Source organism: Rhinolophus ferrumequinum, chromosome 15 (genome assembly GCF_004115265.2).
Source record: "Rhinolophus ferrumequinum isolate MPI-CBG mRhiFer1 chromosome 15, mRhiFer1_v1.p, whole genome shotgun sequence".
NCBI classification, from domain to species: Eukaryota; Metazoa; Chordata; class Mammalia; order Chiroptera; family Rhinolophidae; genus Rhinolophus; species Rhinolophus ferrumequinum.
The window spans coordinates 9,659,661-9,687,181 of NC_046298.1; the positions used below are offsets into that span (position 1 = coordinate 9,659,661).

A 27,521-nucleotide genomic window follows, 5' to 3' on the forward strand; every position below is an offset into this window, starting at 1 on the left:
AATGGGTGAGGCCCTAGCTGGAAGACTTTGGGAGGTCACGTGGTCCCTCTCCCTGCCCCCAGCTCCAGACAGGGTGGCTCCCACACCATGCCAGGCAGGTGGACAATCCTATTTTGTTAGGAGGGACCCCACCTGCTTCCCTTGGTTCTGCGTTCTCATGTCCTGGCAGCTGGGACTCCTTCCCTCCCAGGTATGAATTAGCCCCCGGGACACCTTTGGAGCATGGGACAAGCTGACTGGTCCCTCCTTGGGAACTGATGCAAACAGCTGGATCAAGCTCTCTGTAGGTGTTTAAACTAGATAAACCTCATTTCTTAGACTTTGGGCTGATAGATCCCTTGGTCTTCAACGTAGGAGATGCCCTAGGAGAAAGATCCCAACTAATCAGTTAGTTAGATGACCTTCTACCCTGGCTTTGCCGTATGCCAGCTGTGTGACCTTGGACAAATCACTTCACCTCCATGAGCCTCAGTTTTCTCATCTGCAAAATGGGAGCAGTAAATAACAGGTGTGTCCCAGATGGGCAGGAAGAACCTGCGGTGTACACACACACACATGTGCACACATGTATGCGTTCATATGTGCACATACTCACATGTGCATACTCCCCACTGCTTCCTGCTTGCTTAGCCAACGAGGCAGAACTCACTAGGAGAGAGGTGGCCCCTCCAAACAAGGGCAGTGGCCATGCCATGGCATGATGACCCCCTGGGCCCTGCTCCCTGTGCAGGGGTGGAGCAGGGTCGGCTACTAGTGGTCCTGTGGTCCTGCCACAGCCAAGTCCCTGCCACTCAGGCTGGTGTCACCAATCCATGAGACTCACCCTAGCAATCTAGTCACTTCCACTTAGGGATAACTTTTCAGACACTGGACACTCCTGGATCCTGAACCAGATAGGGAGGTGGCAGGAAAACACCCAGGAGATGGAAACGTCTAGTCAGGCCTGGTGTCCTCGACCCATCTCTGTTTCCCGCTCACCCTGCAATCCACCGTCTGGGATCTGATGTCCCTTTATCTAGGGGGTTCTGACTGGACTTCAGACTGAGGACCATGATTTTAGAAGCTCTGGGGCAGGATTCTGTGTCTATTCGGTGGAATCATGTACAGAGAGGAGGTGCTTGTCTTGTTTTGGGGTCCCCCAGAAGCAGGCCCTGAAACAAGGATTCACATGCAAAAGTGTGTCTGGGGGTGGCAGGGAAGTGGCAGGGGAGGTGCACAGTGAGACAGGGAAGAGAACGAGCCAGTTCTTGAGTGGGTTTCCACTCCGGGTAGAACCGTGATGTGGTCTCAGGGTTTCAGATAAAAACATGTGTCCTGGGTCACATTGTAAAATGTATTTCTTACTGTAATTTGTGGTCACAAAAAACTGTGATAGCCACTGTCCTTGGTTATGCCATCGCCTGATGGGGTCTACTCTCACACTGCTCTCCGTCTTCTTAAACGCTGCAGTTTATAGTTTACAAAACATCGGCCCTTTCAGCTCCACAAAATGGTGGACCCATTTCACAGATGAGAAGGTTGAGACCCATTGAGCCTCGGTGGCCTGTCTGGGGTCCCCCACCCTATGAGTGAGGGTGCCAGGCGGCTCCTTGGCGGAGCTGCCTAACATCCTTCCTCTCTCTCCCTGAAGCTGAGCTGAATACCATTGCCCCCATCATCTCCAACTTCTTCCTGTGCTCCTACGCCCTCATCAACTTCAGCTGCTTCCACGCCTCCATCACCAACTCGCCCGGTAAGCAACCCCTCACCCCTCCATGGGAGGCGGCACCCAGAACTGGGATATGGAGATGGGGGCGGAAGGCATAGATGCAGGTGGGCAGACCAAAGTCACCTCTCACATCAAAATCAATTAAAGGCATCATTCAAACGATAACAACAATAATAATAGCTATCCTTTGTCAAGCACTTACAATGTACACTGTACATGGATTCATGTACTGCTTAGAGCGTGCAGAGATGTTTCTGTGCCTTCCTCCAACTATTTTACAGGAGTCAGGAGTCTGACTCCTCAGAGAGGGAAGAGAATTAGCCCACGTCTCAGACAGGGTTGTTGCACAACTCTAGGGGGTGCTACTCACAGATATTGTAGATTTGCATGTTTATTATGAAAAATTTCTGGCAGATGGCAGTAAAGAGTGTTGAGGAAGACTTTTTCTAATTAGCCCCAAATTGCCAATGGGCCGGTCGCCAGACTGCCTTTTCCATAGACCAGGGACTATGGCACCCCAGAGTTGTGCTGTGGAGCAGCTGTCATTCGTGGAGGCCCCAGTGTGGCCTGCAGGCAGAATCACATCTTCCCCCTGCATTTTACCCCCTTGGCTCTGCACCAGCCATGGGAGCCCGTGCTATTGCTGACGCTGGACGTCTTGCAGCCATATTTGGCTGGAGCTGGATGCCCCCTCCTTGGTGTACCCTGTCAACATGGCAGAATGCCAGCCAAGGCCAGCAGGTGGTCCTCCCAGAGCCTGCAGACCCAGCCCCAGGAGGCAGAAGTGGGGGTGGGCACTGCTAGCATTGCCACCAAGGCCCTGCCCAGCAGCACGGGCCCAGGAGGAAGCCCCTGAATGCTGAATGTGCCCCCTGACCTGTGTCCCCACCCAGGGTGGAGACCCTCGTTCCGATACTACAGCAAGTGGGCAGCACTGTTTGGGGCGGTCATCTCTGTGGTCATCATGTTTCTTCTCACCTGGTGGGCAGCGCTCATCGCCATTGGTGTGGTCCTCTTCCTCCTGCTCTACGTGATCTACAAGAAGCCAGGTATGCAGTTTCAAGTTGCTGAGGGGCTCAGGCACCCCTTCTCCCCCTGAGCCCACCAAGCAGGCCGTCCTGCCCTGCAGCCCAGCTAAAGAGCCTGCATCGGGCTCTGCTCTCAAGGGCCCCCCTCTGGCCCTCCAGCCTTGTCCCTCCCTGTGGGAAACGGAGCCTGTGGGAATGTACCCGCTCAGAGCCCACATCTCTACTTCTAGAGTAGCCCCTGGCATCCACGAGGAGTTGCCTGCCCAGGTCTAACCTCCTGAGAGTGGCCAGCTGCCGGTGCGCACAGCTAGACCTGAGGTGTGGCCAAGGGCTGGCGACTGAAGGGCAGGTGGACCAGGCATGGACACATGGGCAGGGGGTCTACCTGCACGCAGGCAAGAATGCGGGGTGACAGTGATCTGGGGACGGGCTGTAGAACTCCCGGGAAGCCTAGAATTCAACATTCGAACCCGGCCTTCCAGGTCGTCGTGAAGGTGTGTTTGTCAAGGGAAGAGAAGTTTTCTGTCCAGTTGAATACCTTGATGTATAACAGTTAAATTTGAGCCACATGAACAGATGAACAAACTGTTCGCCTGCCAGGTGGCCCTGCTCCCGTGGGTGCTCGGTTCCTAAGGAAGGCCGACATCCCTCCCCTCTGCTCGTCTGCTTCCCCGCCATGATCGCTAATCTTGCGCTCCACACCCCCCAGAGGTGAACTGGGGCTCCTCCGTACAGGCCGGCTCCTACAACCTGGCCCTGAGCTACTCGGTGGGCCTCAACGAGGTGGAGGACCACATCAAGAACTACCGGTGAGCGCAGCTTCTGGGCCCGCCTGGGACCTAGGGCCTCCACGGCCCTGTTCTGGGAGGCTCCAGGCCCAGACCTGTCACCTGACACAGGCAGACCCAGGCTGGTCACACACCCCTCCCCACAACTCAGAGAGAGAACCACCTGGCTGTCAGGGAACCTGGGTTGACATCGCCCCGTGGGAACCAAGCAAGTCGAATGACCACTCTGTATCTCAGTTTTCACAGCAGAATATGCTCTTCGAAACGCAAAGGGCTCCATCGGGGTGATCTGGTGTTGTAATTCCCATCACGACAATTCATGAGGTTGATTGTGGCGAGCCTTTCCTGGCCACTCATCATAGCTGATTCCCCCTTAGTGAGGAGAACCGTATGCCCAGGACCCACTTCCCCCCAGATCATAATGCTAGTCATCAGCCGTGTCTATCCATGGTGTATTACGGCGTGCAATGCCTTACACTGTCCCACCACAACCCTCGGAGGTGGATGAAATTACTAACCCTATTCACAGGTGGGAACACTGAGGCACAGAGAGGTTAAGTAACTGGCCCCACGTCACACAGCTGGAAGTGGCCAATTTTGTCTGGCTCTAACTGAGCCTGGCAGTCGCCCTTGACCACAATCCTCAGCTACCTCTTGACCCACACGCTGAGTCACCCACCCAGGTGACACAGTGAGTTCGTAAATGGTGGGCCTCCCACTACCCATCTTTATTCTTTCCACCACCATGCCAGGCCGGGCAGGGCAGGGATACCAGGTGGAGTAGCAAGAAGGGTGGTTTGCCCAAATGGAGCGTTTGGTGGCGTGAGCAAAAGGACAAGGGAGACCCAGTGTGGTGGCCACCACGGGAGCTGGATAGGCCCCAAAAGTTTCCCTTGAGTCACGGATGGGAAGACGAGGCCCAAAGGCTGGAGGCCACACAGCGGTTCCCCTGTCTAGCAAGGGAGACCCAGGAGGTAGAGAAATTGTGGGGTGCCTAAGTTGGCATCCAGACCCTCATGTGCTCTGTCCTGATGGCTCATGTCCTTTTTCCTTCCCCTCCTCAGCCCCCAGTGCCTGGTGCTCACGGGGCCCCCCAACTTCCGCCCAGCCCTGGTAGATTTTGTGGGCACCTTCACCAGGAACCTCAGCCTGATGATCTGTGGCCACGTGCTCATCGTAAGTGCCCCCTGGAGGTGGCGCAGGGCTGTACTCCTGCAGGAACCTTGGGGTTCGAGGACATCCCCCCACCCTTTCCCTCCCCTTACTCCGTAAAGGAAACCAGGTACTGCTGAGCCTGTGGGGCAGCCTCAGGGCAGGAGGGGGGCTGAGTCTCAGGCCAGAGGGCATACGCAGCCCCTGATGTCACCTGCACCCCCACACCCACAGGGACCCCGCAAACAGAGGATGCCTGAGCTCCGGCTCATCGCCAACGGGCACACCAAGTGGCTAAACAAGAGGAAGATCAAAGCCTTCTACTCGGACGTCATTGCCGAGGACCTCCGCAGTGGGGTTCAGATTCTCATGCAGGTTGGGGGCCTCACCACAGGCCTTATTACTTGGGGTGATGACCTGGAAGGCAGGACATCCTGAGGGGCTAGTTGAAGCCCTTTTTTGCTGCAACAGGAGTCCCACCTTTTTCACCCCCAGATATGCTGCTTCAGGGCACTTTCTTAGAGCTCCTAGGACCTGGGGAAACTGACTTGGAAGCCTGTGGGGGCCTGTGTGACCTTAGGCATACCTTGTTTGTTTATTTTTTTAAAGATATAATTTATAGAGAGCAAAGTGAAAAAATTAAGCGTATAGTTTGATAAATGTTTATATACATGGATGCCACTCAATGGTGTGAAATCACTACTCAGGTCAAGTTCTAGAACGTTCCACCAGGCAATTCATTTTGCTGCTCAGTTTTTTCATCTGTAAAATGGGATGCATGGATAAAATAACAATTGTTAATTCTGAGTCAACATATGAGAATCCTTTTTAATAGCTCGAAATATTTCTCAAAACTTAAAAAAAGAAGGGTATACAGGGTCTCCTTTTGGGGTTATAAAAATATTTTGGGAGTCAATAGAGGTGATGGTTAAACCACATGTGAATGTACTGAATGCCACTGAATTATACACTTTAAAATGGCTAATTTTTTTATGTGATTTTCACCTCAAAATATTTTTAAAAAATTAAAACATTAAACAAAGAGAGAATTATCAAAGATGTATGGATCGGATGATCCAGGAATACTCCTAGCTTGACATCCAAATTCAAGTCCCTTGTTATGAGAAATAACTCACGAGAGAAGCAGGAGCTGGGACAATCCAGAACTAATGGGACAGTCCAGTCGTTGGCCCAGACTTGGAGAGGCCACAGGGTGTGACTATGGCTGTAGCTTCACCTTCCTCATGGGTGTGTCCAGACAGACAGGACCCTGAGCTGGGGCCTGTGATTCCTGAGCCCTTACCACGTGTTGGAGAGGGCAGCTGGGGCTGACAGAGAGCCCCACCCCAGTCACAGAACAGGGCCCACACGGGGTGTGAGACCTGATCCCCCAACCCCCACCTCCCCGGCAGGCCGCAGGTCTCGGGAGAATGAAGCCCAACATTCTGGTGGTCGGGTTCAAGAAGAACTGGCAGTCGGCCCACCCGGCCACGGTGGAGGAGTACATCAGCATCCTGCAGTGAGTGAGGGCACGGGGGAGGCAGGGCCTGGGCTCTGTTTGTGTGGGCCTGTGGCGTTTCCTGAGCCTTGGGAAGTGAAGGGGAAGCAGTGGCGCCATACGAAACTGAGTCACTGGTTCAAAGTTGAAGAAGAAACAGACAGACTGGGGGCTCCCCACCCTGACCTATGGGTCATGGACACGAAGATCGGCAAGGATCAGGCAGGTAACAAAGAGCAAAGTGGCCCAGGTGTGGGACGATAGGGAGCAGTGGGGACTGTGGCAAACTGGAGATTGCAGCTGTTACTTGGCTCTGGCCAGTTGTGCCCAGACAGATATGTGGGCCCAGTGTTGCCAAATCTAGTTTTTCAGAGAAGTTGAAAATATGGGTTCTTAGGTGAAAATCTTGTGCTCTTTTGTGGGCAGCAGAAGACCTGCAGATAGCCAGCTTGAGAGCTGTGAGGTGCTACGACTGAGTGAGAAGTGGATCCAGGCCTCTGAAGAGGCGATAAACGTGGGGAATACAACCAGAAGATAAACTCCCTGGGGCTTTCAGGGTTAACTTCAAACTCTTTCTCCTTCAGCTCTTATTGTGCAAGTTCCAGAAAGTACTTGTCTCAGTTGCTTTTCTGCATTGATATGGTACTGGGAGGAAGTGTGCTGTGGCATTTAAAGGACATGAGGCTGAGTGTCAGGGACCTCGGACTTGCTTCCAGGTCTGCTGTTGGATGGCTCTGAGCTCCGCCTCTCAGCTGCCTCTAACAGAGGAGGTGATGGGACACCTGCTGTCCTCTCCCCCAGCTCCAGCATTCCAAGACTCCCACATGACAGGGCCTGAAAGGTCCCTGTCCCAGAGATGTGTAACTAAAGTCCAGGAAGGACAATGCTTAGCCTGTTAGATCAGCCCTAATGGTGGGCACTTGGGCACAGTGTCAACCGGGCAGTAAATACCTTTCTGCAGCAGGAATCTTCTAGACATTCCATAGAGACAACCTACTGCTGCCTTCTTGAGGGAGGCTGTTCCTGTGTGCGTGCCTGCCCTCGGGCAGGATTTATAGTCTCAGCTCTTTAATTCTAATCCCAGCTGGCCACGTAGCGTGTGATCATGGGCAAATCACTTCCCCAAACTCAGCTTTTGTGTCTATAAAATGGGGATAATTATCCCCATCCCCACCTCTGTTGGAAGGGTTGTGAGGATTATCCAAATGTATCAGGAGGACAGGGCCTGGCTCAAAGACCGGCCTGACTCAGTTTCCCCCTGAGTACAGGGTCCACAGGACACACAGTGCCTCGGACCGCAGAGCTAGAAGCGTCCTGGGGACTCTCCAGTTCTGCCTGCACTTTTCACAGATGGGGACTGAGGCCCTGAGAGGAGAAAGGGGGTGGGGAGAGGCAGGCGCAGCTCAGATATCTGTTCTCCTGGGGGCTGGGGCCTGGGGCTGCGAGGAGCCTTACCCCACTTCCTCTCTTTCCAGCGATGCTTTTGATTTCAACTACGGTGTGTGTGTCATGAGGATGCGTGAGGGGCTCAACATTTCGGAGGTGATGCAGGCGCACAGTGAGTACACACCCCACGTGCTCGGCACTTCTATCAAAAACCAGAACAGGATCCCAGAAAGTTCCAGAACCCAACTTTTTTCTAGTGATGGGGGAAGAGGGGGGAAATGAGTGGGGAAGGTCGCAGACTCCTAGAAAATCAGCTTTTGATGGCCCCTTAGAGCTCATCAGGTTTCCAAATGGAGAAACTGAGGCCCAGAAAGGGGAAGTGACCAGTTCAAGGTCATGCTTCCAGCTGGGGACAGAACCGGAACTCAGAGCTCCCTGAATCACGATCAGTGGTTTTGTAACCAGAGGGGGTAAGGAAGTTCTAATAGAGAGGGAAAAGGAAAAGAGGGAGAGGAGAACGCCCACGTAAAGACGTGTGAAATGTGAAAATACATATAAAGGCCATGAAAACTGGTTGTTTTGGTCTCCAAGACAATTGCTGGAGCACCAAGTACGGATATGTTTAACATTTAAAGTCACAAATGAACATGCAGACTCTGAATTAGTAATACTTAGAGGTGTGAAAGAAACAGCATGTACGAAAACAAATGGGGGTGCCGGGACAACTGTGAGGTGTGGACGCTGTGTGTCTCGCAGGCAGGGCCCAGGTCCTGTTCATCGGTCACTGAGTGCCGAGGGCAGGCCTGGCACGGAGCAGTTCAGTGAATATTCACGCAGGCAGTATTTACAGAGCAGCAACCAGGCAGGTCTAGGCCCTGGGGCTACGGCAGGGAAGAAACTGAGTCTGCTCCCAGGGAGCTGATATTCTGTTGGGAAACAGTGGACCCGTGAGTCACTTCAGACAGTGACACTGACACAGGGCACAGGTCAGGAAGGTCTCTCTGAGGACGGGGACTTTTGCGGAGAAGGGGGTGCTCGGGAAAGTTGCTTGTGGCTCGGGGAGCACCCCCACACCGAGGACTGCGGTGACCAAGGGGGCCCTGTGTAAGGAGCAGAAGGAAGCCTGGTGGGGCTGAGCTGGAAGAGTCAGGTCCAGAGGGAGGCGGGGCCCGATGGAAGGTGAGGTGCTGGCACTTCCTTCCTCGTATGGGAGGGAAAGCCGGGAAGAGGAGGAATTGGAAATGCCCAGGCGCCAGGCACGGCCAGACTGGAACCAGCTGCCCCTCCCTTGCAGTTAACCCTGTGTTTGACCCGGCAGAGGACAGCAAGGACGTCAGCGCCAGCAGGTCCCGGCCCTCCGTCTCGGGCACACGTCAGTCGCCGCCCCACTCTCACCCTGTGTGGCAGCTAGCGGGGGCCACGCGGGAACTTGGTTAAGGGCAGAAGGCGCATGGGGCCCCTGGGGTTGGGTAACGGTGAGGTGGGGTGTGGGTTTGGGCAGGATGAAAGACTGCAGCCCTACCGGGGCACTCTGAGTGTGGGCATCGTGGGAACCCCCCCCATGGGGACTTTGTCCCCCTCCCTCCAACACCCTCTGGCCCTGCTCAAATTCTGGGGAAGGGGCAGGGGTCTCCTTCAGTGTTTTCCCCCAGTGTTCTGAGAGGCAGGGGAACCTGCAGTGCAGGGAGCTGGGGGCATCCTGTGGGCATCTGTGAGGGGCAAATCAGAGTCGTGGCGTCACAGGGCCCGTTGGTGGTGCTCTGGGCCACGTCCCCACCCTCTGTGTGCGCCCTCAGCACGGTGCTTCAGGCATCTGTGTGCACGGCCCAGGTGACAGACAGCGAGGCCACCTCACAGGGCAGCTGGCTGTTCTCAGACAGACTCAGGCATGTGACTGTGCTGTGCTCCGAGGTGACCTGCCCCTTTGCTCTTGCAGTGGACCCCGAGGCCCTGGTGCGGGAGGAGCAGGCCAGCACCATCTTCCAGTCAGAGCAGGGCAAGAAGACCATCGACATCTACTGGCTATTCGACGACGGAGGTCCGTGCCCCTGGGACACCCCCTCGCCTCCAGGCCATCTTCCCTCCGTGACTCTTTGTCCCTTAGCCTGCCCTTCCTGGACGCTCTGGGCAAGGCCTCTGGTGGGACCCAGTGCCCACACATGGGGATGGAGCCCCTGGACCCTCACTGGGCTTGGGGGACCCTGGCTGGGCCCCTCTCTTGACCTCCAGTTTTTCAGCTGTAAAGTGGGGATTTTAGGGGAGGATCTGAAGTCAACATGAGATGGAACCTTCAGATTGGACAGGCCTTAGGGGTAACAGCACATGACATAAACAGGGGAGATGGTGCACAGGAAAGCTTAGAAATTCTTCACTTCCCAAAGAAATGCGCTCTCTCCCATTTTTCTTAAAACGTATGAGTCTCAGCTTTATTGTTTCCACCTCTGATAGCATCCTAGACAGAGAGAAAATGTTTCTACTCCAATAGAATATGTCCTACGAATGATCGGTAATGTGCCTGGGCACTTACTATATGCTTGACATTAAATGCTTTGCGTGGATTAACCTAATGCAATCCCCAGGTAGGAACTATGATTAACCCTCTTTACAAATAAGGAAACTGAGGCACAGAGTGGTGTGGTAATTTGTCCAGGGTTACGCAGTCGTAAGTGACAGCCAGTCCTTGACCTTGTATAGAGAGATGATGGAGGGACAACGGCTCCCATCCACTGGTCAAATTTCAATCTTCAAAAACTGCCAGAGATCCTGATTTTCATGTGAAATGCCCCAATTATTAAATGCCAGCTCACTTCTTTAAAAACATCGTGCAGACCAAATAAACCCTGGCCCCAGAGCCCTGTGTGCTACTCTGGTTTAGTCAGCATGCTCATTATACAGATGGGTAAACTGAGGGCCAGAGAGGGGAAGGGGTGAGAGCGCACAGAGCACTCTACCCTGAGAGCATTTTCCTCCTGATTTATGGGGACCCTCCTTGCCAGGCCTCACCCTCCTCATCCCCTACCTTCTCCGCCGCAAGAAGAGATGGAGCAAATGCAGGATCCGAGTGTTCGTGGGGGGCCAGATCAACAGGATGGACCAGGAGAGGAAGGCGTAAGTGGGGAGCGCCGGTGGGGACCAGGGCCGTCCCAGCTCCCTTCAGTCTCCGCCCCCATCACAGGTGGCTCAGCTCTGTTCCGGTCACAGTGTGGTGAGAAAGTTCTGGAAAGAAGCAGGTTTCTGTCTGTTTCAGAAGTTGTGTTGGTGTCTTGTGCCCCTAAAGGGGGGTGCAGACGCCCTAGTTCCAGCCATCACAGGGAGGGGTGTTAAATTTTAAAACCAGAAATCTGCTCAAGGAGATACCTGTGTGAAATGAAGGATGGAGAAGGCACTTCCACTGGAGAAATGAGGCAGAGCTTAGAATCCTTGGGGCAACATCCCCCAATGCTTGGGTTGCCATGCCTGACGAGACGAGAGGTGCCTTTAGTGGCCAGGAGATGGGACAGCAAATCCTACTGGATAAGCGACTTTTAATTCTCCTCCGACTGTGTGGCTGATTGTGCAGGAAAAGGGTTCTCTGCTCGGGAACCCATGCTAATATATCTAAGCAAGAGAGGGTGGGCCTGGCTGGGGGCATGGCAGATGATGGCGTTCAGCCAAAAGTTAGTGGCATTCTGGTTTATTTACTTGGGTTTTATTGGTTACCTCTTTCTGGCAAGAGAGGTTGGTTTTCTGTTTAAAGTTGTGGCATGGAATTTCCTTTTGAGATATATCTAAGCAAGAGTGTCAGTTGATTTGAGCTGAAAAGGAAGTAAATGGTAAGACCGGTACACAGGTGTAGAGGTGGCAAGAATCAGGCAGGTGGCACATGTGTGCCTAAAACTGGGTAATTGTTGCTTTAGGGAAAGGTTCAAGTAAGGTCAAAGGTGGTAGGATGGAGGCTTGCTAGTACAGGCAGACAGGTTCAGGAAGATGGGGTAGCCCCCCAAGGTGGTGCAGTTAATTAGCCAAAGAGAAAAAACTCTGCCCAGTCTCTAGTCAGGACCCCGTGGCCTGTGCCACCCTAGTCCTATGCCAGGGCCACATCCCCACGACCCCCTCAGTCACCTCCTATGTGCGTTCAGGACGACCCAACAACCTCATCTGGTTGTCCTCACCCCTGTTGAGGACTTCTCCACCGGAAGGCCCTTCTCAGCAATGCCCAGCAAGGGATGCTTGGGCAAAGCAGCAGCCGGCTTCTCTGTGGCCTCCCAACAACAGATCAGCCTCAGCTTCCTGTTCCAGCTCCGAATGGAAGCAGGGCTTAACAGGTTTAGTTTGGCTCCAGGCCATGGCACTGGGGGGCCATAGGGTGTCTACCACGTGAAGGTTGTGAAAGCTCCTCCGCCTCCCTCTGTCTCTTGACCGGGTCCTCCTCGTGACTTGGAATACAGGCCTGCATTGCCTTCTGCCCAGACCCTGCCCAGGCCTGCCACCTCCGTGCTGCACACCAAGCCGTCTGCCCACAGCCCTGCTTTCCTAATTTCACTCCCAAGTTCAGGAATCAGCAGTGGCTTGATGGCCAGCCCCAGCCTGGTCCTTCCCCTCCCCCAACCCCTCACTGCTGCCGCTCCACCCCCTGCACCCCATGCCTTCACTCATTTGGACTTCCCTCCTCCCTGCCAACTAGAACTGGGGTATCCCCAAAGCCATATCCCACTCAGGGATTCGACACAATGGGGAGCTAGGACAAAGGGAGGTGTATTGTTGACAAAGCTCCTTGGGTGATTCAATGTGGACACCTTGCCTCACCCCCTTTGGCCTATAACAATCTTACCCACCGTGCACCATCCAGCCAGATTGACACCTCCTCTGTGAAGCCTTCCTAGACTGCTGCAAACCAGAGTTGGCATTTTATTCCCCATTGGATGCAAAGTCAGCGCCATCTGGCTTGGGACTCCTGGTTCTATACTTATTGCAAATGTGTTATCTTTGCTTCCTCAGCCACCCTTTGATATCCTGTAGTTCACCTTCCCATCCCTTAGACCCTTGTCTCTCAAAGTGTGGTCCATGGACCAGCAGCATCGAATCACCTGGAAGCTTGTCAGAAATGCAGAATCCCGAGCACCACCCCAGACTTGGGAATAGTAGTCAATTACTTTTCCATGCCACTCGTCATCAGCTGACCTACCTTATCAATATTCATTTATCGTCCGCCCCCCTCCCAGCTTAGAATGTAAACTCCATGAGGGCAGGATTTAATCTGTTCTGCTCACTGCCATGAAAATGAATTGAATGAATGAATGCATTTTTAAAAAATCTCTTGTCTTCCAGGATCATTTCTCTGCTAAGCAAGTTTCGACTGGGATTCCACGAAGTTCACGTTCTTCCCGACATCAACCAGAAGCCTCGGGCTGAGCAGTGAGTTCTCTGTATTGGGGGTTCCAGGCAGAAGGGCCAGCTGTGTGCCTGTCGCCCCTTTCTGGTGAGCCAAGGGCAGAGGCACTGTCCTTCCCGCCCCCTGCCTAGACTGGGCTCATGGAAAGGAAGAGGAAGGGTCGGAGTTTGCAGCCGTTTAGTTTCATGTTTGTATTTCTTCCTTTGCATATTAGAGCTCTGATCTTTGCCAGAAACACACCTGCACTAGAGGCTGATGAAAGTTGACATTGATGCCTTTCTTAGACCAAGTGTTTTTAAGCTCTTATTGGTGAAGGTCATGGCTGGTCTGTCACTGGAGCAGAGGCTGGTGTTTCATCCACAAGATTCCCTCTGCCCTCACCCCGCCCCCCCACCACACACACAGAGACCTGGGGGACAAAGGCATCTCTGGTTACATACTTTACAAGCCCAGGCTGTTGGCTACTCATAAAAGGCTGATTTTACCTCCAAAGGTGACTGGTTTTGTAAATTTTCTCCAACCCCGGAGTGTTTTCATAAAGTAGTGGTTCTCAAAACTTGGCATGCATCAGAATCACCTGGAGTGCTTGTGAAAACACAGCTTGCTGGGTCCCACTTTCAAGATTCTGAGCCAGTAGGTCTGGGGTAGGGCCTGAGAACCTGCATTTCCAACAAGCTTTCAGTGCTGGTCCAGGCACCCCACTTTGAGAACCACCGCTTTAGAGACAATCTATGTGAAGTGCTTAACACAATGCCCAGCCCAGAGTCAGTGTCCAATAAATGCTGGAGTTGTGGCTTTTGCCTACTCGTGTGGCTTCTGAGCTCTGCATTCTGAGTTTTCTGTGCAAGCTGCTTCCCTTGCCAGGCATTGCCTAATTTAAGTTCCTGAAAAAGGAATGTGACTGGCCCAGCTTATCCGTTCCTGCCAGGCCAAGGTAGAGGTTCCTGGAAATCCTATTTCTTGGCTACCATTGGTACAGTGGGCCATGGCTGGGGATGGCAGAGTCAAATGCACCAAAACAGCTGGAGGGCAGCTCCTTCTGCAGGGGCTGCAACAAAGTCTCGTCCCCTTCATGGGCTGAAAGATACTGGAGCCAATGGAAGATGCAAAGGCCCTGATGTTATATTAACACATTATAACATGGTGCATTACCCACCATGCACCATTCAGCCATGGTGGGTTTGGAGTGGGGAAAATGTTGACCTGTCTGGGCAAAAATGTCCCTCTCCCCTGTGCAAAGGCAGTGTGCAGACTTTATGCAAACCCTGGTGTGAACTGTAGCAAGGCTCAATGGTGGGGTCATGTACTTTGCCCATGATTCAATTTCATATTCTTAAAATCCGGTGCTTCCAATAGGATTTGCTTTATGGAAATCAGTGTACGTACATGAGCTTTTCCAGACTCTATCTCCTTCCTAAAGTAAGGTTGGTCCTGGTCTCTTCCCCCTTTTCCCTTATGTCTCCCATTACCTGGAGAGGAAAGAAAATCAAGATGGGTAGAAAGGAGCTATTTCATGGGGATGGGTACATTGACTCCTACCATTTGCTCAGGGCTCTGCTTGGAGCTGCAGCGGCAGAGATGAGTAATCTGCAGCCCTGCCCTCCAGGGTTTACCCTGGCTCAGTGCAGGACGTCAAGAGCTATCAGAATAGCAGGGATGGACCAGAATGCAAACGAGAAGAGGGTTGTCTCTGTTGGTGGAGGAGCAAAGCCTTGAGAAAGGCCACCAACATAGAGGGATGGGGAAGACCTTCTGGGTGGGGAGGACAGGGAGGGGCCCACAGACCCCACCCAGCATCTCTTTTCTTTCAAACCACCTCCTTTGCCCCTGCTTCCACCTGGACCATTTTCTCCCCTCCCTTGTCAAACTTCTCCAAAGAGGTGGTCCACTCCTTTGCCACTTCCTCCCCAACCGTCCTTCTCCAGCCTTCTCCAGTCTGGCTTCCACCCCACTCCTGCACTGAAATCACTCTCACCAGCATCGTCAGTGACCTTTGCCCTGCACAGAGCCACGTCTGTCCTCACCTCTCTGCCTTTCAGCCATCCTTCTTGAAACATTTCTTCTTTTGGCTCCCAAGATGCCACCCTCTACTGGTTCCATCCTACCTCAGTGGTCTTCTTTCAGTTTCCTTTGCTGCCTCTTCCATCTTTACCTAACACTCGTTGGCATCCTAGGGCTTCAGCCTTGGACCCTCTTCTCTTGAGAATTTCTGTCTAATAATGGAAGTGAGATCCCACAGAACACCCTTCCACAGCTTCCTGTCTCACTCAGGACAAATAATGAATGCCTGCCTGACCTGGCCCCTCAACCTGTCTGTCCCTGCCTCCCCCCACTCTCCCCTGCACGCACCTTGCTCCAGCCACACGGCTCCTCTGCTGCTCCTCGAGCAGACCAAGCACGCTTCTGCTCAGGTCCTGTGCACCTTCCGTTCTGTTTGCTCCAGCACCTCTTGCCCTGGGCATGGCTGGCTATGGAAGGACAGGAATCCTTTCGGTCCAGAGGCCTTCCCCTCCCCTGTTAGTTCCCATCCCAGTGCCTCCGTAAAATGCCTGATCCTATTTGTCACTCAGCAGATCGTGCGCTCCATGAGGATGGGAGACGTTCTTAGGTTTGTTCACTGTTGTGTAGCCCCGAGCCCGGCACAGAAGGGTGCTCAGTAAATACCTGGGAACAGGCGGGGGGGGGGGGGGTGGGGGTGGCGGTGGGTCCCAGGTCAGTCGTTGTGGAGGACTCCTGGAAGGACCATCAGTGCCAAGTTCAACACGGAAGCTGCTTTGATGTCAGGGCAGTGTCAGAATGGGTTTCAGACGGAAAAGTATGTCCCTGTGGCACCCACCTCCATCTCCCTCTGGGGACCTTATTCCCCTGGAAACTGGGCCAACTCATCTGGTCTCACCTGCTCTCTCTGTTCCCAGCACCAAGAGGTTTGAGGACATGATTGCACCTTTCCGCCTGAATGACGGCTTCAAGGACGAGGCCACTATCACCGAGATGAGGCGGGACTGCCCCTGGAAGATCTCGGATGAGGAGATTAACAAGAATAGGGTCAAGGTGCAGGAGGGACAAGGGGCTTGCTGGGGTGGGCTGAGGGGGACAGGTGCTCTCCTGGATCGGACCCGGAGCCCTTCTGTCCTGAGCTTCCTGAACACCCACGGCCCCTCTCCGCTCCCCTGCACCCAGCCTCTGAGGTCTCCTCAAGCCACAAACGCTCAGTCTGACCAGTAACCACCTGCGGGTTGTGCAACTCAGAGCCCTCCTTGGCACAAGACCCTGGTCCTCCTGCCCACTTTGAGTCACCCTGGCCATGGCGATGCACTGCCTGGCATCCTTCTCCCTCTCTTCCCCCATTCCTCTGTGCCTAGGACTCATGAAACAAGTGTTGAAGGCCAAGGTAGAATGTGTCCTGTAGGCCCACAAAGCTGCCTGGTCTTCTCCCCTGAGCCTGTAGACCCCAGCCCAGATGTGGCCCAAAGCCATGGCCGACCGTGCCCAGATGGCATCTCAGGGCTCTAATGAGAGTGGACAGTGGTGGCTAAAGGACAGTGGTGGCTGCCGTGGCCATTTTGTGGTAGCAAGAGCAGTTTGGGGAGCCAGGGGATCACAGTTCTGTTCTCTTTGTGCCCCGGGTCAGTGGTTCTCCTCCAGGAGGCAATTTTGCCCCTCAGAGGACATTTGGCAACCCCTAGAGACATTTTTGGTTGTCACCACTGGAGGGTGGGATTGCTACTGTCACTTAGTGCATAGAGGTCTGGGAGGCTGCTTAACCAACAGCCCACAGGACAATTCCCACAAAGAAAAACTCTTCCACCCAAAATGTCAGTAGTGTGAGGTCGGAAGCTCTGGTCTAGCTTAACTCACTTGCCCTCAGTTTTCCATTCTCTCAAATGAGGTGTCCGTCCACTATCAGAACCTGAGTGTCAATCATTTCTGAACAATTTGGAGACAGGCCTTGGGGTAGGAGGGAGTCTCTCCCGCCGCCCAACCCCACACAAGCTTTAGGGAGTTCCCTGATCTGTCAGCCTTGAGGTCCCACCCCACTGGGCAGGCACAGCTGCCCGGCTCCTTGGAAAAAGCTGAATAAAGCATCTGTGCAAAGGTTCTCACGAACCTTGTTATGAAAGGGGAGGAGTGTGTGTCCCAGCCCTGCCCCCACCACCCCATCCACCTCATCAAGCCTTCCCAGCCAGGCCTCCGCTCTGTGCTTTTGTATAGGTTACCTCACTCCAGCTTCCTGAAATGCCCCGGATGTTCTCGTACTCATTTTATAGAGGAAGACAGTGGCCCTCAGGAGTCAGCATGCCTGGCTCAGGTTCTCTCTGTCAGCTCTCCCAACGGCACATAAGGTGCTCTGTCCCCCAACTGTCCCGCTGGTCATGGTAACAAGGTCAGGCGAGGACAACCAAGGAGGGCTTCGCAGGGAGGTGAGCTTGGCACTCATGTACTATGAGGGTCCCCTTTCTTCTCGGAGGCAGGAGAGTCTATGATAATTGAGAGGGAACAATGCACACATCCTGTTAGAAATGTTGAAAGAGGCCCCTGGGCTTGGTGGGAACTGTTCCCAAGGATGTGGAAAGTGACCACGTGGTTTTTCCTCACCCCAGTCTCTGCGGCAGGTGAGGCTCAATGAGATTCTGTTGGATTACTCCCGAGACGCCGCTCTCGTCGTCATGTAAGTAGCACCGGGTCAGAGGAGAAGCCCGTCCCAGAGGCCAAGGGTGTCAGCTCTGGGAGAGGGTGGCCACCAGCTGGGGACCTACACCTTCCCCTATGAGACAGAAAGGCCCAAAGTGCAGTTAAACACAACCCCGGTGGCTTTTCAGCACGTCCAGGGCCTGCGTCTGCCTCACTTTCTCACCTGAGAGCGGTTAACAAAAATGTGAACTTCCATGGCTGAAAGCCATTTCAAAAGAAAGGGTTTATTGGACCATTGATAGCAAAAAAAAAAAAAAAAAAAAAAAAAAGGAAAAGAAAAGAAGACCAGATCCTGGGGCATGGAGTCTAAACTGCCAGCAGCAGTGGCAAAGCCAGCACGTCCGGCGCCTGGAATTGCTGAGTGTTTTGTACATCACGTAGTAGGGAGAGAGGTGTACACTGTTTTGAAAGAATCCACACTGGCTGTAGACCAGTGTGGGAGAAGGAGGTGGGAGAAGGCGAAGCGAGGCACAGAGTCCACAGGGAAGCAGCCTCCTGTGGTTGGCTGTGGGCAGCGGATTGGAAAGTCCATCTGCAAATGAGCAGAAGCTCCTGGGGCTCGGTGGCGCCTGGCTGTTTCCTCTTTTAGATAATCATGCAACTGGCCTCCTGGAAGTTAATCCAAAATTCCAATATACACTCAGGGGTGGGGGCAGTCTTTTGTTGGTTTGGCCCTGCAGTTGTTCACTGATTAACCCCTTCTTGTCTCTTCCCTGGACTCTCTGGCCTGCTCTACTTTCATTTAGGACATCCTAGAATTTTCTCCTTGTCAGTGCCAGCCTGGCAGAGGTCGAGGGTCTCACATGTCCCAGGCCTCACCGACGTCGCTCACCACTGCTTTCCCCTTATTTGTCACCTTTTCCTGGGCTTCTCAAAGGGGACCCAGCTCATTCCAGAAGAAAATCGATTCCTAGTTGTTTGGGAATCACCCCGCCCTCTTGGGCCATTGGTCACCCACAGTTGATGTGGGTGTCAAGCCTGGCGTCCCCAGCTCAGCTGCTCCAGGCTGCGTGCCTATCCGAGCTCAGGCTTCCAGTGCTGCGGCCTGTGTCCTGTAATGAGCTGCCTTTGGTGGATATTGGCCAAGGCTGAGGGAGTGGAAGGTGGCAGTGGCACAGAGAGTGTCTCGCAGTGGCTCTACTCTCTCAGAGGCCAGGAGGGAGAATATGGCAGCAGTGCCTGCGTCCCCTCTCCCAGAGAGGCCAGCTGAGAGGGAATTGAAGCAAACACTGGCCTTTCTTACATTTCCTGGGGCTAGTCACCTGGGAATTGCACAGGACAGCCAAGAAGCCTGCAGAACCTGTTTTTTTTCCTACCCTGAAACCAGGACAGAGCACACAATTTGTGAGGCCCGCTGCAAAATGAAAATGTGGGGCCCCTTGTTCAAAACTTATTAAGAATGTCAAGAGGGTGACAGCAGAGCAGTAAACCCAGACTGGGGCCCTTCTAAGTACAGGGTTGTGCAGATGTGCACGGTGCATGCTTTGAAGCTGGCTCTGCCTGAAACTGTTTCCTGTGGCTTTTCTTTTTTTTTTAAAGATTTTATTGGGGAAGGGGAACAGGACTTTATTGGGGAACAGTGTGTACTTCCAGGACTGTTTTCCAAGTTGTTGTTTGTTCAATCTTAGTTGTGGAGGGTGCCGTTCAGCTTCAAGTTGTTGTCCTTTCAGTCTTAGCTGGGGAGGGCACAGCTCAGCTCCAGGTGCAGTTGCCGTTGCTAGTTGCAGGGGGTGCAGCCCACCATCCCTTGTGGGAGTCGAAACCGGCAACCTTGTGGTTGAGAGGATGCGCTCCAACCAACTGAGCCATCCGGGAGGCGGCTCCGCTCAAGGTGCCGCGTTCAATCTTAGTTGCAGAGGGCGCTGCCCACCATCCCTTGCGGGAGTCGAGGAATTGAACTGGCAACCTTGTGGTTGAGAGCCCACGGGCCCATGTGGGAATTGAACTGGCAGCCTTCGCAGTTAGGAGCACGGAGCTCTAACTGCCTGAGCCACCGGGCCAGCCCTCCTGTGGCTTTTAAGGAGATCATGTTTTGTACAAAGAAAATGCTTCATGTTTTCTTTGCCATGGAAACTGTGATAAGGAAAAGGGCTGGATTTATCTCCCAGTCTCTGGCCAATACCCTGCAGAGAATGTCCCTAGTTCAAGGTTGGCCTGGGTGAAGACTGGGTCAGCATGCAAGGCAGTGGACCAGCTCATCCTGGGATGGCTCCCCTGCCCTTCCTTAGTTGTGGTACCTGGGAGTACCACCTGGGGTGCATGGACGTGCCACACCACCTCTGTCCACAGTAGGCTTGCATTTTGTTGCTGCTATTAGCCCACTGTGTGACCTTGGGCACGTAACCCTACTTCTCTGAGCCTCAGTTTCCCTGATTATAGAAAAGAGTTAAACGAGATTCTCTTTCCCCTTACCATGTTATGATTCTAATTTTCTTTGCCACTATAATGAGTCAGGCTCTCAAGACATAAGAGGAGGAATTTCATCTGGGGAGATGACCACCGACTGGTACTCTCCCAGTCCGCTTCCCCACCCCGCAGACTTCATTGGGAAAGCCGAAGGCTGCCCACCAGCCTTTGTGGGATTAGCTGATACAAATAACAATGAGCCCAAATCAGCTTAGAGGAGAGGCCTGCACACAGCGTCCCCACCCCATGGTGGCAGCTACAGCTGTTGCCCAAAGGGCACTGGCTGTTGGGCCAACCCCTCTGGGAGGGAGCGCATGGCAGCTGCATTTTTGCATCACCAATCTCCAACCCGAGACTGCTGACTCCCCCCACCCCCTACTTCTAAAAGCTCACTTTGAGGGTCACCTTCATGAGAACACCAGGAGACCGTGGAAAATGGCAAATTCCTCCATTCCTTCCAGATCAGGGTCTGGGGTAGAGTCCAGAAACTTGCATTCCAGAAATTCTGAGGAAACAAAAGTCCTCCCAAGCGTCGGTGACAAGACAAAAGGACATTTGCCAGCATTTTGGAGAGCATACCAGAACCGTTTTCTAGAGAAGGCTGGAGGCAGAATTTGGTCTTTGGCTGCTTACTATTCAGCAGTTTATCTGATTAACGGCAAGTTTGAGTTCAGCTTAATCTGCACAGCTGATAAACCAGCCTTGTAACCAGCCCCACAAGCTTTGCCTGAATTAACAACCTCATTTCTGGTCTTATTTTGGGGTCTAGATCACTCTTTTTTCTCTAAAGACTTCCTCCTCAAAACCAAATAGTAATAATCAAAATAACAATCATCCACGTTGCATTTTATTGATTGAGCCTCTCTGACACTCAAGACATTGGGCCTTGTTCATTTTCAAAGCTTTATCAAGTGATTCTATTTTTTACCCTTCCTCCCCCCTCACCCCCCCACTTTTGGAGATGAGGAAGTTGAGTCTCAGAGGAGTTAGCAGCCTGCCCAGGATCTCACAGATGTTGAGCCGGGATGGGGTTTTGAAGCTGTGGCGAAGGTTCTGACACAGGGTTGCAATTTGCATCTCGGTTAGATCCCAGGCTGCTTTTCTTTGGGGCTAAGCGATGCAATTCTGAACAAAAATTCCTTTGTGCTGGAGTGGCTTTATTTCTAAAGATGAGTAGCTTAAAGCACGCACACCCTGTGAGCAGGAGTGGAGAGTTGTTGGCTGGCCCTGGGGGTGAGTGTCAAGGGCGCCTGTCCAAGGTGGACAGGCTCTGCTGGGGGAGGGAATTTCACACTGAAGCTTAAAAGGCCACAGCAGGAGTGATGGGTGTCCCCCGCCCCTGATAATGCAGACACCAGTCCTCTCGTGACCTTGGAAATGTTCGAATTCAGTCCCTGAAAATGATGTAGTCGTTACCAGAGAGCGTTATCAGCCTTTGGCATAACTGTTAAATTAGGAAGTTTGGTTTCAATGTACCCACTTCCTTTTCCCCTGGAAAGTCACCAGACACAAACACATTCTAACTAAGGAGACACTCACTTAATGAAATGTCCTTGTTTCCCCCCTGCCTTCCCCAATCCTGAAGTCCTTGCTTTTTAAAGGAGGGTAGTGTTGTCCCAAGTGAAGCTTTGAGGATGGAATTTTCAATAGGGTAGCTGTTTCGGGACCCCAATTCACCTTCGCTGAGGAGGTGGGGGTTGCAGCGAGCAGAGGCAGCTGGGGCAGGAGATCCGAGGATGTTGGTTCGAGCCCCAGCTCTGCCACTCACCAGCTTGGTTGTCTCATGTGGTAAATAATGACAAGTGGTAAGGGTACTAAAGTGCTTGCTAGGTGCCAGGCGGTGTGCTGCCCTTTGTGTGCTTGTCTTCTGCAGAGCTCACGAACATGCTAGGAGGGAACTATGTGCGCCCTCCCTTTACAGAAGAGAAAACTGAGGCTCAGGGACAATGAGCCATCTGCCAAAGCCACAGGGCTGAGGAAGTGGTGAAGCTATGACTTATATGGCTGCTCTGACGCTATTGCCATGTTCTAAAGCCCAGTACCACACAGCACCCTCCTTTCTGCCTGGGTTCCCCCAGCTGGGGGAGACGGCGGTGCTGGGGGCCCTGCCCTTTCCCTAGGGTTGCTTTTAAGTTCGGGAGAAATAATACCTGTGGATGTACTTTGGGAAAACAAAGTACAGGCCCATGTCGGGTGCTGGTGCCCCAACTTCCTGTAACTCCAGCTGGCTTTGTGAGATGCTGGCTTCTCTCTGAGCCAAGAGCAGAGCAGCTGTGGTTACTGCGATGCATTTTTTGGAATCTCAAGATGGTGGAAAAGTCACTGCCAGAAACAGCCATGGAAATATGGCTGGACAGCCTCCCCAAGGCACCTCGTTATTTGCACAGCATTGCAGTTCAGGCAAGGCGCCCTCCCAAGGCAAGGGCAGAGACCTGCTCCACGGGCCTTACGTACAGGCCAGGAGGCAGGACAACGACACTCAGCTGAACCGGAGGAACATATCACGTGTGGCCACTGGCAGCTGTGTGGCTGGAGAGGCAAGGCTGGCTGGCTTCATTTGCGTGGCCTGCTGGGTGGGGTCACCCACTTAACATCCCAACTGTGTCAGACCGTGTCCTAGGCATAGGGCAAAGAGTGGTGAAGAAGACACACCTGGCCTGCTTGTGAGTGAACATACGTGTTAGTCAAAGGACACAGACAGCAAATAAATGAAAAGAGGATTTTGAGAGTGTGAAATGCTGTGAAGACCATAAAACAGGGCGATATGATAGAGAGAGAGGGGAGGCCTGCTCTGGAGGGGGTGATGAGAGAAGGAGGTACACTTGAGCCAAGATCTGAGTAATTCAAAGGAGCCAACCAGGTGAAGAGCTGGAGGCGCTGCCTCCTGGGTGGAGAAAGATCAGGTGCAAAGGCCCTGCGGCAGGACCAAGCTTGCCAATTTTTCAGGGATAGTAAGAAAGCCACTGCAGCTGTAGGGGTGTGAAGAAGGCTGAGGGTGGTAGGAGGTGAGGCTGGGGAGGCTGGTAGGGGCCAGATCACGGGGGCCTCCCTGCAGGCCATGGCTTCGCTCAGAAATGCTTCGTGGCCGAAGGTACGTTTGGAACCATGCCTTTAAGGAGAGCAAGAGGTCATTCTTAGGGTGGCTGGGGAGAAGTGGCTCTGAAAGGGTCACTCAACAGAGTTGCTGTTCAGAAAGCAAACCATGAGCGGGGCTGTGGGCGGAAGGCCTCTCGGTAATTGCTCTCCTGCTTCTTCTTCCTGTGTCACAGCACCTTGCCCATAGGGAGGAAGGGGAAGTGCCCGAGCTCGCTGTACATGGCCTGGCTGGAGACACTGTCCCAGGACCTCAGACCTCCAGTCATCCTGATCCGAGGAAACCAGGAAAACGTGCTCACCTTTTACTGCCAGTAACGCCAAGCTTGGCCAGGCCTGCCCGAAGCCGAGGGTGCGTGGGACGTCCACCTCTCCACGGGGATGAGACTCATGCATGCCCTGTTGCACTTTAAGCAGTAGCCTCTGATGACCCGATTGAGAAAGCTGATAGATTTCCAAACTTTGGTTGGACCCCACTCCCGTTGAACACGTCCTCTGGGCTTTGTTTTATGGGCTGGAGAAGCAGCATTTGACGTTGTGTGGAAAATGCCCTGGCGTTCCTTTTATTTTCTTTTGATCTTGATTACAACAAATTAAGATGCTAGTCTTTGATTTATACATAAGTTTGAGTCAGAGTGCTGGGTGTGTATCTTAGCAGTTTCTACACACTTCCCTGGAATACTCCGTCACCATGCCTCCCTCCTCCTCAGGTCAGGAGAAGGGGTGCCCCCTGCAACACACACACACACACACACACACACACACACACACACCAGTAGCCCTTACAGGAAGAATGCAGGATTCTTGGAATCTCCATAATAATGCAAATTTCTTTAACCACGTCTCATTCCTTTCACTTTCAGTAATAACGGGTCGTCAGTGTTTTGGCTGGTTCTCTGGTAGACCAGGGATTTTCTAACTTTTTGTGCTGCAACCCACAGTAAGAAATATATTTCACATTGAGACTTAGAGCAAACATACACTGAAACAAAAGTATCACAAAGCAATCGGTATCATTACTATGGGCAACACGCACTGGTATTTTCTGTTCTCGCTCTTTTTCTCCTTTGAATTTTGGTTGCAATCCACTAAAATGAACTTGGGACCCCCTAATGGGTGGTGACCCATGGTTTGAAAACCACAGTTTAGACTTCCCTTTGTGCCCTGCCTTTTCCTCCTGCACAGCAGGGAGTCCAGCTGATGTGGAGAAAGGTCCTGATTGGCCTCACTGTGATTTCTCCCTCATCCCAAGGGAAGAAAACGGAACTAAAAAAACACTCAAGGAGGCATATTAATGCTAAGAAAGAGCTTCAAAGGAGGGACAAGATTTAGGGAGTCTCTTGGAAGGGTGTTCAATTTCAGATTTGGTTGGGGATAGAGGATGGAGGTTTGGTGGGTCAGGAATGGAGAAGGCAGGGAGGGGGTATAAAGATGTCAAGACGGGGCAAAGAATCAGAGAGCTGCATACCCAGCTCAAGCCTGGGTGAAAGGACAGGGGAGAAGAAGCCACTGGTAAGAGGTAGAAACACAGCAAGTGGCAGAGGGGGCTGTGGAGTGGGAGTCGTAAGATGGGGGTCAGAGTTGAGAGAGAACCTGAGGAAGATGGCCCTTGCTCATGTCAAGGTTTCGGGTTCCTATAGATTGAACAACTCCAGAGAGCTTGCACCAACCAAGCTTGGATGCAAGAGCAGAAAGAACTTTAAGAGGTGTCAGTGCCAATGGGTGAGGCTCCCTGAAAGGACATTTTAGCTCTAGACGTACCCATGCAACACAAGGGTGAATGGTTGGCAGACACGGCTGGTGGGGCCTTTTCCAGTAGCACAGGGGAAGCTGAAGGAACCAGGCATCTTTGAATCTTGTCAGCCCCCTCCAAGCCCAATGAAGCGCCTACCTAGTCATAAAGGCAAAAATCTCTTTCTAAGGGTTAGGACCCAAAGGACTTCAGCATTTAATGGGCCATGCCACTGCAGCGACCAAAGGCCCTGGGCCCCAGGGTGTCACAAGCCCCACTGCTCTCTGTGCTCATCAGGACGTGCTGAGAGAGACTCAGAGCCTGGCTGAGTTCATTGGGGATGGCTGGTCTGCTCCCCAGGGACCTCAGAAGGAGGCCTGCCTCTGAGCCATTCAGTGGACCGGGGACCAACCCTCCCCCTCCCCCAACTCAATCAGGGAATGCTTGCCTTTCTAAAACCACATGGAAAGCCATTTCCTGGCATATGAGTGCTCCCTTTCCAGACCTCTGGGAGACCTTGATCCAAGAACAGAAAATGCTTTGGCTTCAGGCATTTAAAACAAAAAACACAAATTTTTCACTATGTTGGAAACTGAGTTTTTCTTTTTTGGAAACTGAATGTTTCACAATGATGATAGCTTTGGAAAAAAAAAAGAGTTAACAGTGAGGTCAAAACAATGAAATGAATAAAAAATATATTCACTCGGTCAACAGAATTTATTTGTGTAGGAGGAACACATTGCTTTTCAACTCTGCTGAGTGTTTTTGGAAAAACTAACTGCGTTGTTTTTTCAACCCTGGATTGAACTTTTCTCTGAGATTCTGCTGGTTCTGTAGATTATGTGGCTAGATTTCTACATGAGTATTTTCAGGAGACACTTATTTTCCCTTTGCTTTCTTACATGTTGTGTGCAGACTCACAGGGAACCCATTTTCTTTAGTTTTTATAAAGGTCTCCCAGTATTTTCAATCTTGCCTCAAACTGAGAGGTGGAGAGGTTGAGTGGAAAGAGCCACTGGGTAACCACCAGGAGAACCGGATTTGAGTTTGTCTCCCCGCCAAAACGGGCTGTGTGTCCTCAGATACACCCCTTATCCTCTCTGGGCCTCAGTCTATGAAATGAAACAATTGGACCAGAACAGGTGTCACTAGCCAACTGGCCAGCTGATGACTGAGTTTGGCCCGTGCATGGCTGGTCAATATTGTGGGTGCTGGGGGTGGGGTGGAAAACATGTTCTTCAGTCCCCCCATCCCTTGGCACACCCCTTCCTACTGCCCTGCTGTGTGATCAGGGTCTCTGAAAGGCTCTCCAAGTCATTGCTGGGCCTACTGGGCATGAGGACAGTAAGACATTTCAGTCCATGGTGTGTCTCTCTCTGCCTTTGGATGATGAAATGCTCCATGTTCATGAGTTTCAGTGGTGGGAAGTATTATCCGTGTCATAATCCTTTAGCACTGTGCGTGGAAAACCTGACCCTCGGAGGGGTGGCTCATCAGGGCCAGAGCCGGGCCCCAGCCAGCAGCCACACCTGCCACGGCAGCCGGCACTCCTCATTTATCTCCCCTGGATCCACTGCCCAGTTCACTCCCAATTTTCCCCTTCAAATTTCCTATCCTCCTTTAGTTCCTGTCCAGACTTGTTGTGCCTTTACAGTAAGTACAGTACAGCCCATTTTTCATCCAGTAGGCTCTCTGAGCTCCACCTCCCAGGCAGAAAGCTGTGGCCTCACTAGTAGATGGAAAGCCCCGTTTGGACTGGAATCCCCTTTACATACCTGCCTGCCCTCTCTTGGGTGGCAAGGGAGAAGTGAGTTTCACAGGGATGAGACCAGCTGGAATGTTCCAGAAGAACCACCTGGCTGGAAGGCCCCCAAGCACATGCAAAGCAGCCAGGTTTCGCTTGTAGCTCTATATAGCTCAAGATGTCAGAAAAAAATGCTGCCAATTTCAAAAGCATTCACCAAAATGGGGCCCAGGAAAGCCCAGCCTTTGTCTTTATTGTAATTCCCCACTTGAAATGAGGGTTAATCCTGTGACCGAAAGCTGACGCACATCCACACCCACACCATAAGTGCCCTTCCTGAAAGGGAGCCACAACAAATTTAGTTCCTAAAAATACCATGTGGAGAGAGCCTTGAGAAGAACCACCTGGCTGGGAGGCCAGACAGCAGAATGTCACACAGATGAATGACAGTGGCAAGAAACGACAAGTGATTTTCATGTCAGCTTGTAAGAGAGTCACAGAATAAAACGGGGGGATGTTCAAGTGTCCAGTCTTGGAAAAAGGTGGGGTTGGTAAATGTGAGGAGGTTTTGGGAAACAGGGCAAAGTGCAGAGGGAGAGGGCTGGAGACTGTTCCCAAAGAACCAGCCCCCAGCAGGAGTTCCTGCAGACCTGAGTGATTGGTGTGGCCTCGGATGGGAAAGACTGACCTGACCAGGTCAAAGATGAGAGCGTCAGAGGGATGAGTGGACATGTTTGGAGGGCTGGTTAAGAGGAGAAACCCGGAGGTGAATAGAAGGGCTGAGGAAGCAGGATTAAATTCATGGAGAAGATTTAAAATCCCACCATTTTTACAAGAATGTTCCTATAAATGATTTCTATTGTCTTAAGCATCTATTCCTAAGTGCTAGGTCTAGTCTAAAACCAGCTTGGGGAAGCTGGATG

The 27,521-nt window shown here is 52.5% G+C and overlaps 1 protein-coding gene across 1 annotated transcript in view; it reads left to right on the top strand.

Annotated features, from left to right (window-relative positions):
- The window catches only part of SLC12A3 (solute carrier family 12 member 3), a 34,479-nt gene extending 8,830 nt beyond the window's left edge, over positions 1 to 25,649 (top strand). The window contains exons 13-26 of the mRNA XM_033127107.1: positions 1,631 to 1,732; positions 2,602 to 2,757; positions 3,446 to 3,545; positions 4,589 to 4,700; positions 4,911 to 5,051; positions 6,089 to 6,195; positions 7,650 to 7,732; positions 8,855 to 8,932; positions 9,497 to 9,598; positions 10,557 to 10,668; positions 12,868 to 12,954; positions 15,847 to 15,982; positions 17,533 to 17,600; positions 23,299 to 25,649. Of these exons, the coding sequence (XP_032982998.1) occupies positions 1,631 to 1,732; positions 2,602 to 2,757; positions 3,446 to 3,545; positions 4,589 to 4,700; positions 4,911 to 5,051; positions 6,089 to 6,195; positions 7,650 to 7,732; positions 8,855 to 8,932; positions 9,497 to 9,598; positions 10,557 to 10,668; positions 12,868 to 12,954; positions 15,847 to 15,982; positions 17,533 to 17,600; positions 23,299 to 23,440 (1,526 nt within the window). The 3' untranslated portion in view covers positions 23,441 to 25,649. The remainder of the gene's footprint in view (positions 1 to 1,630; positions 1,733 to 2,601; positions 2,758 to 3,445; positions 3,546 to 4,588; positions 4,701 to 4,910; positions 5,052 to 6,088; positions 6,196 to 7,649; positions 7,733 to 8,854; positions 8,933 to 9,496; positions 9,599 to 10,556; positions 10,669 to 12,867; positions 12,955 to 15,846; positions 15,983 to 17,532; positions 17,601 to 23,298) is intronic.
- Positions 25,650 to 27,521: the final 1,872 nt, after the last annotated feature.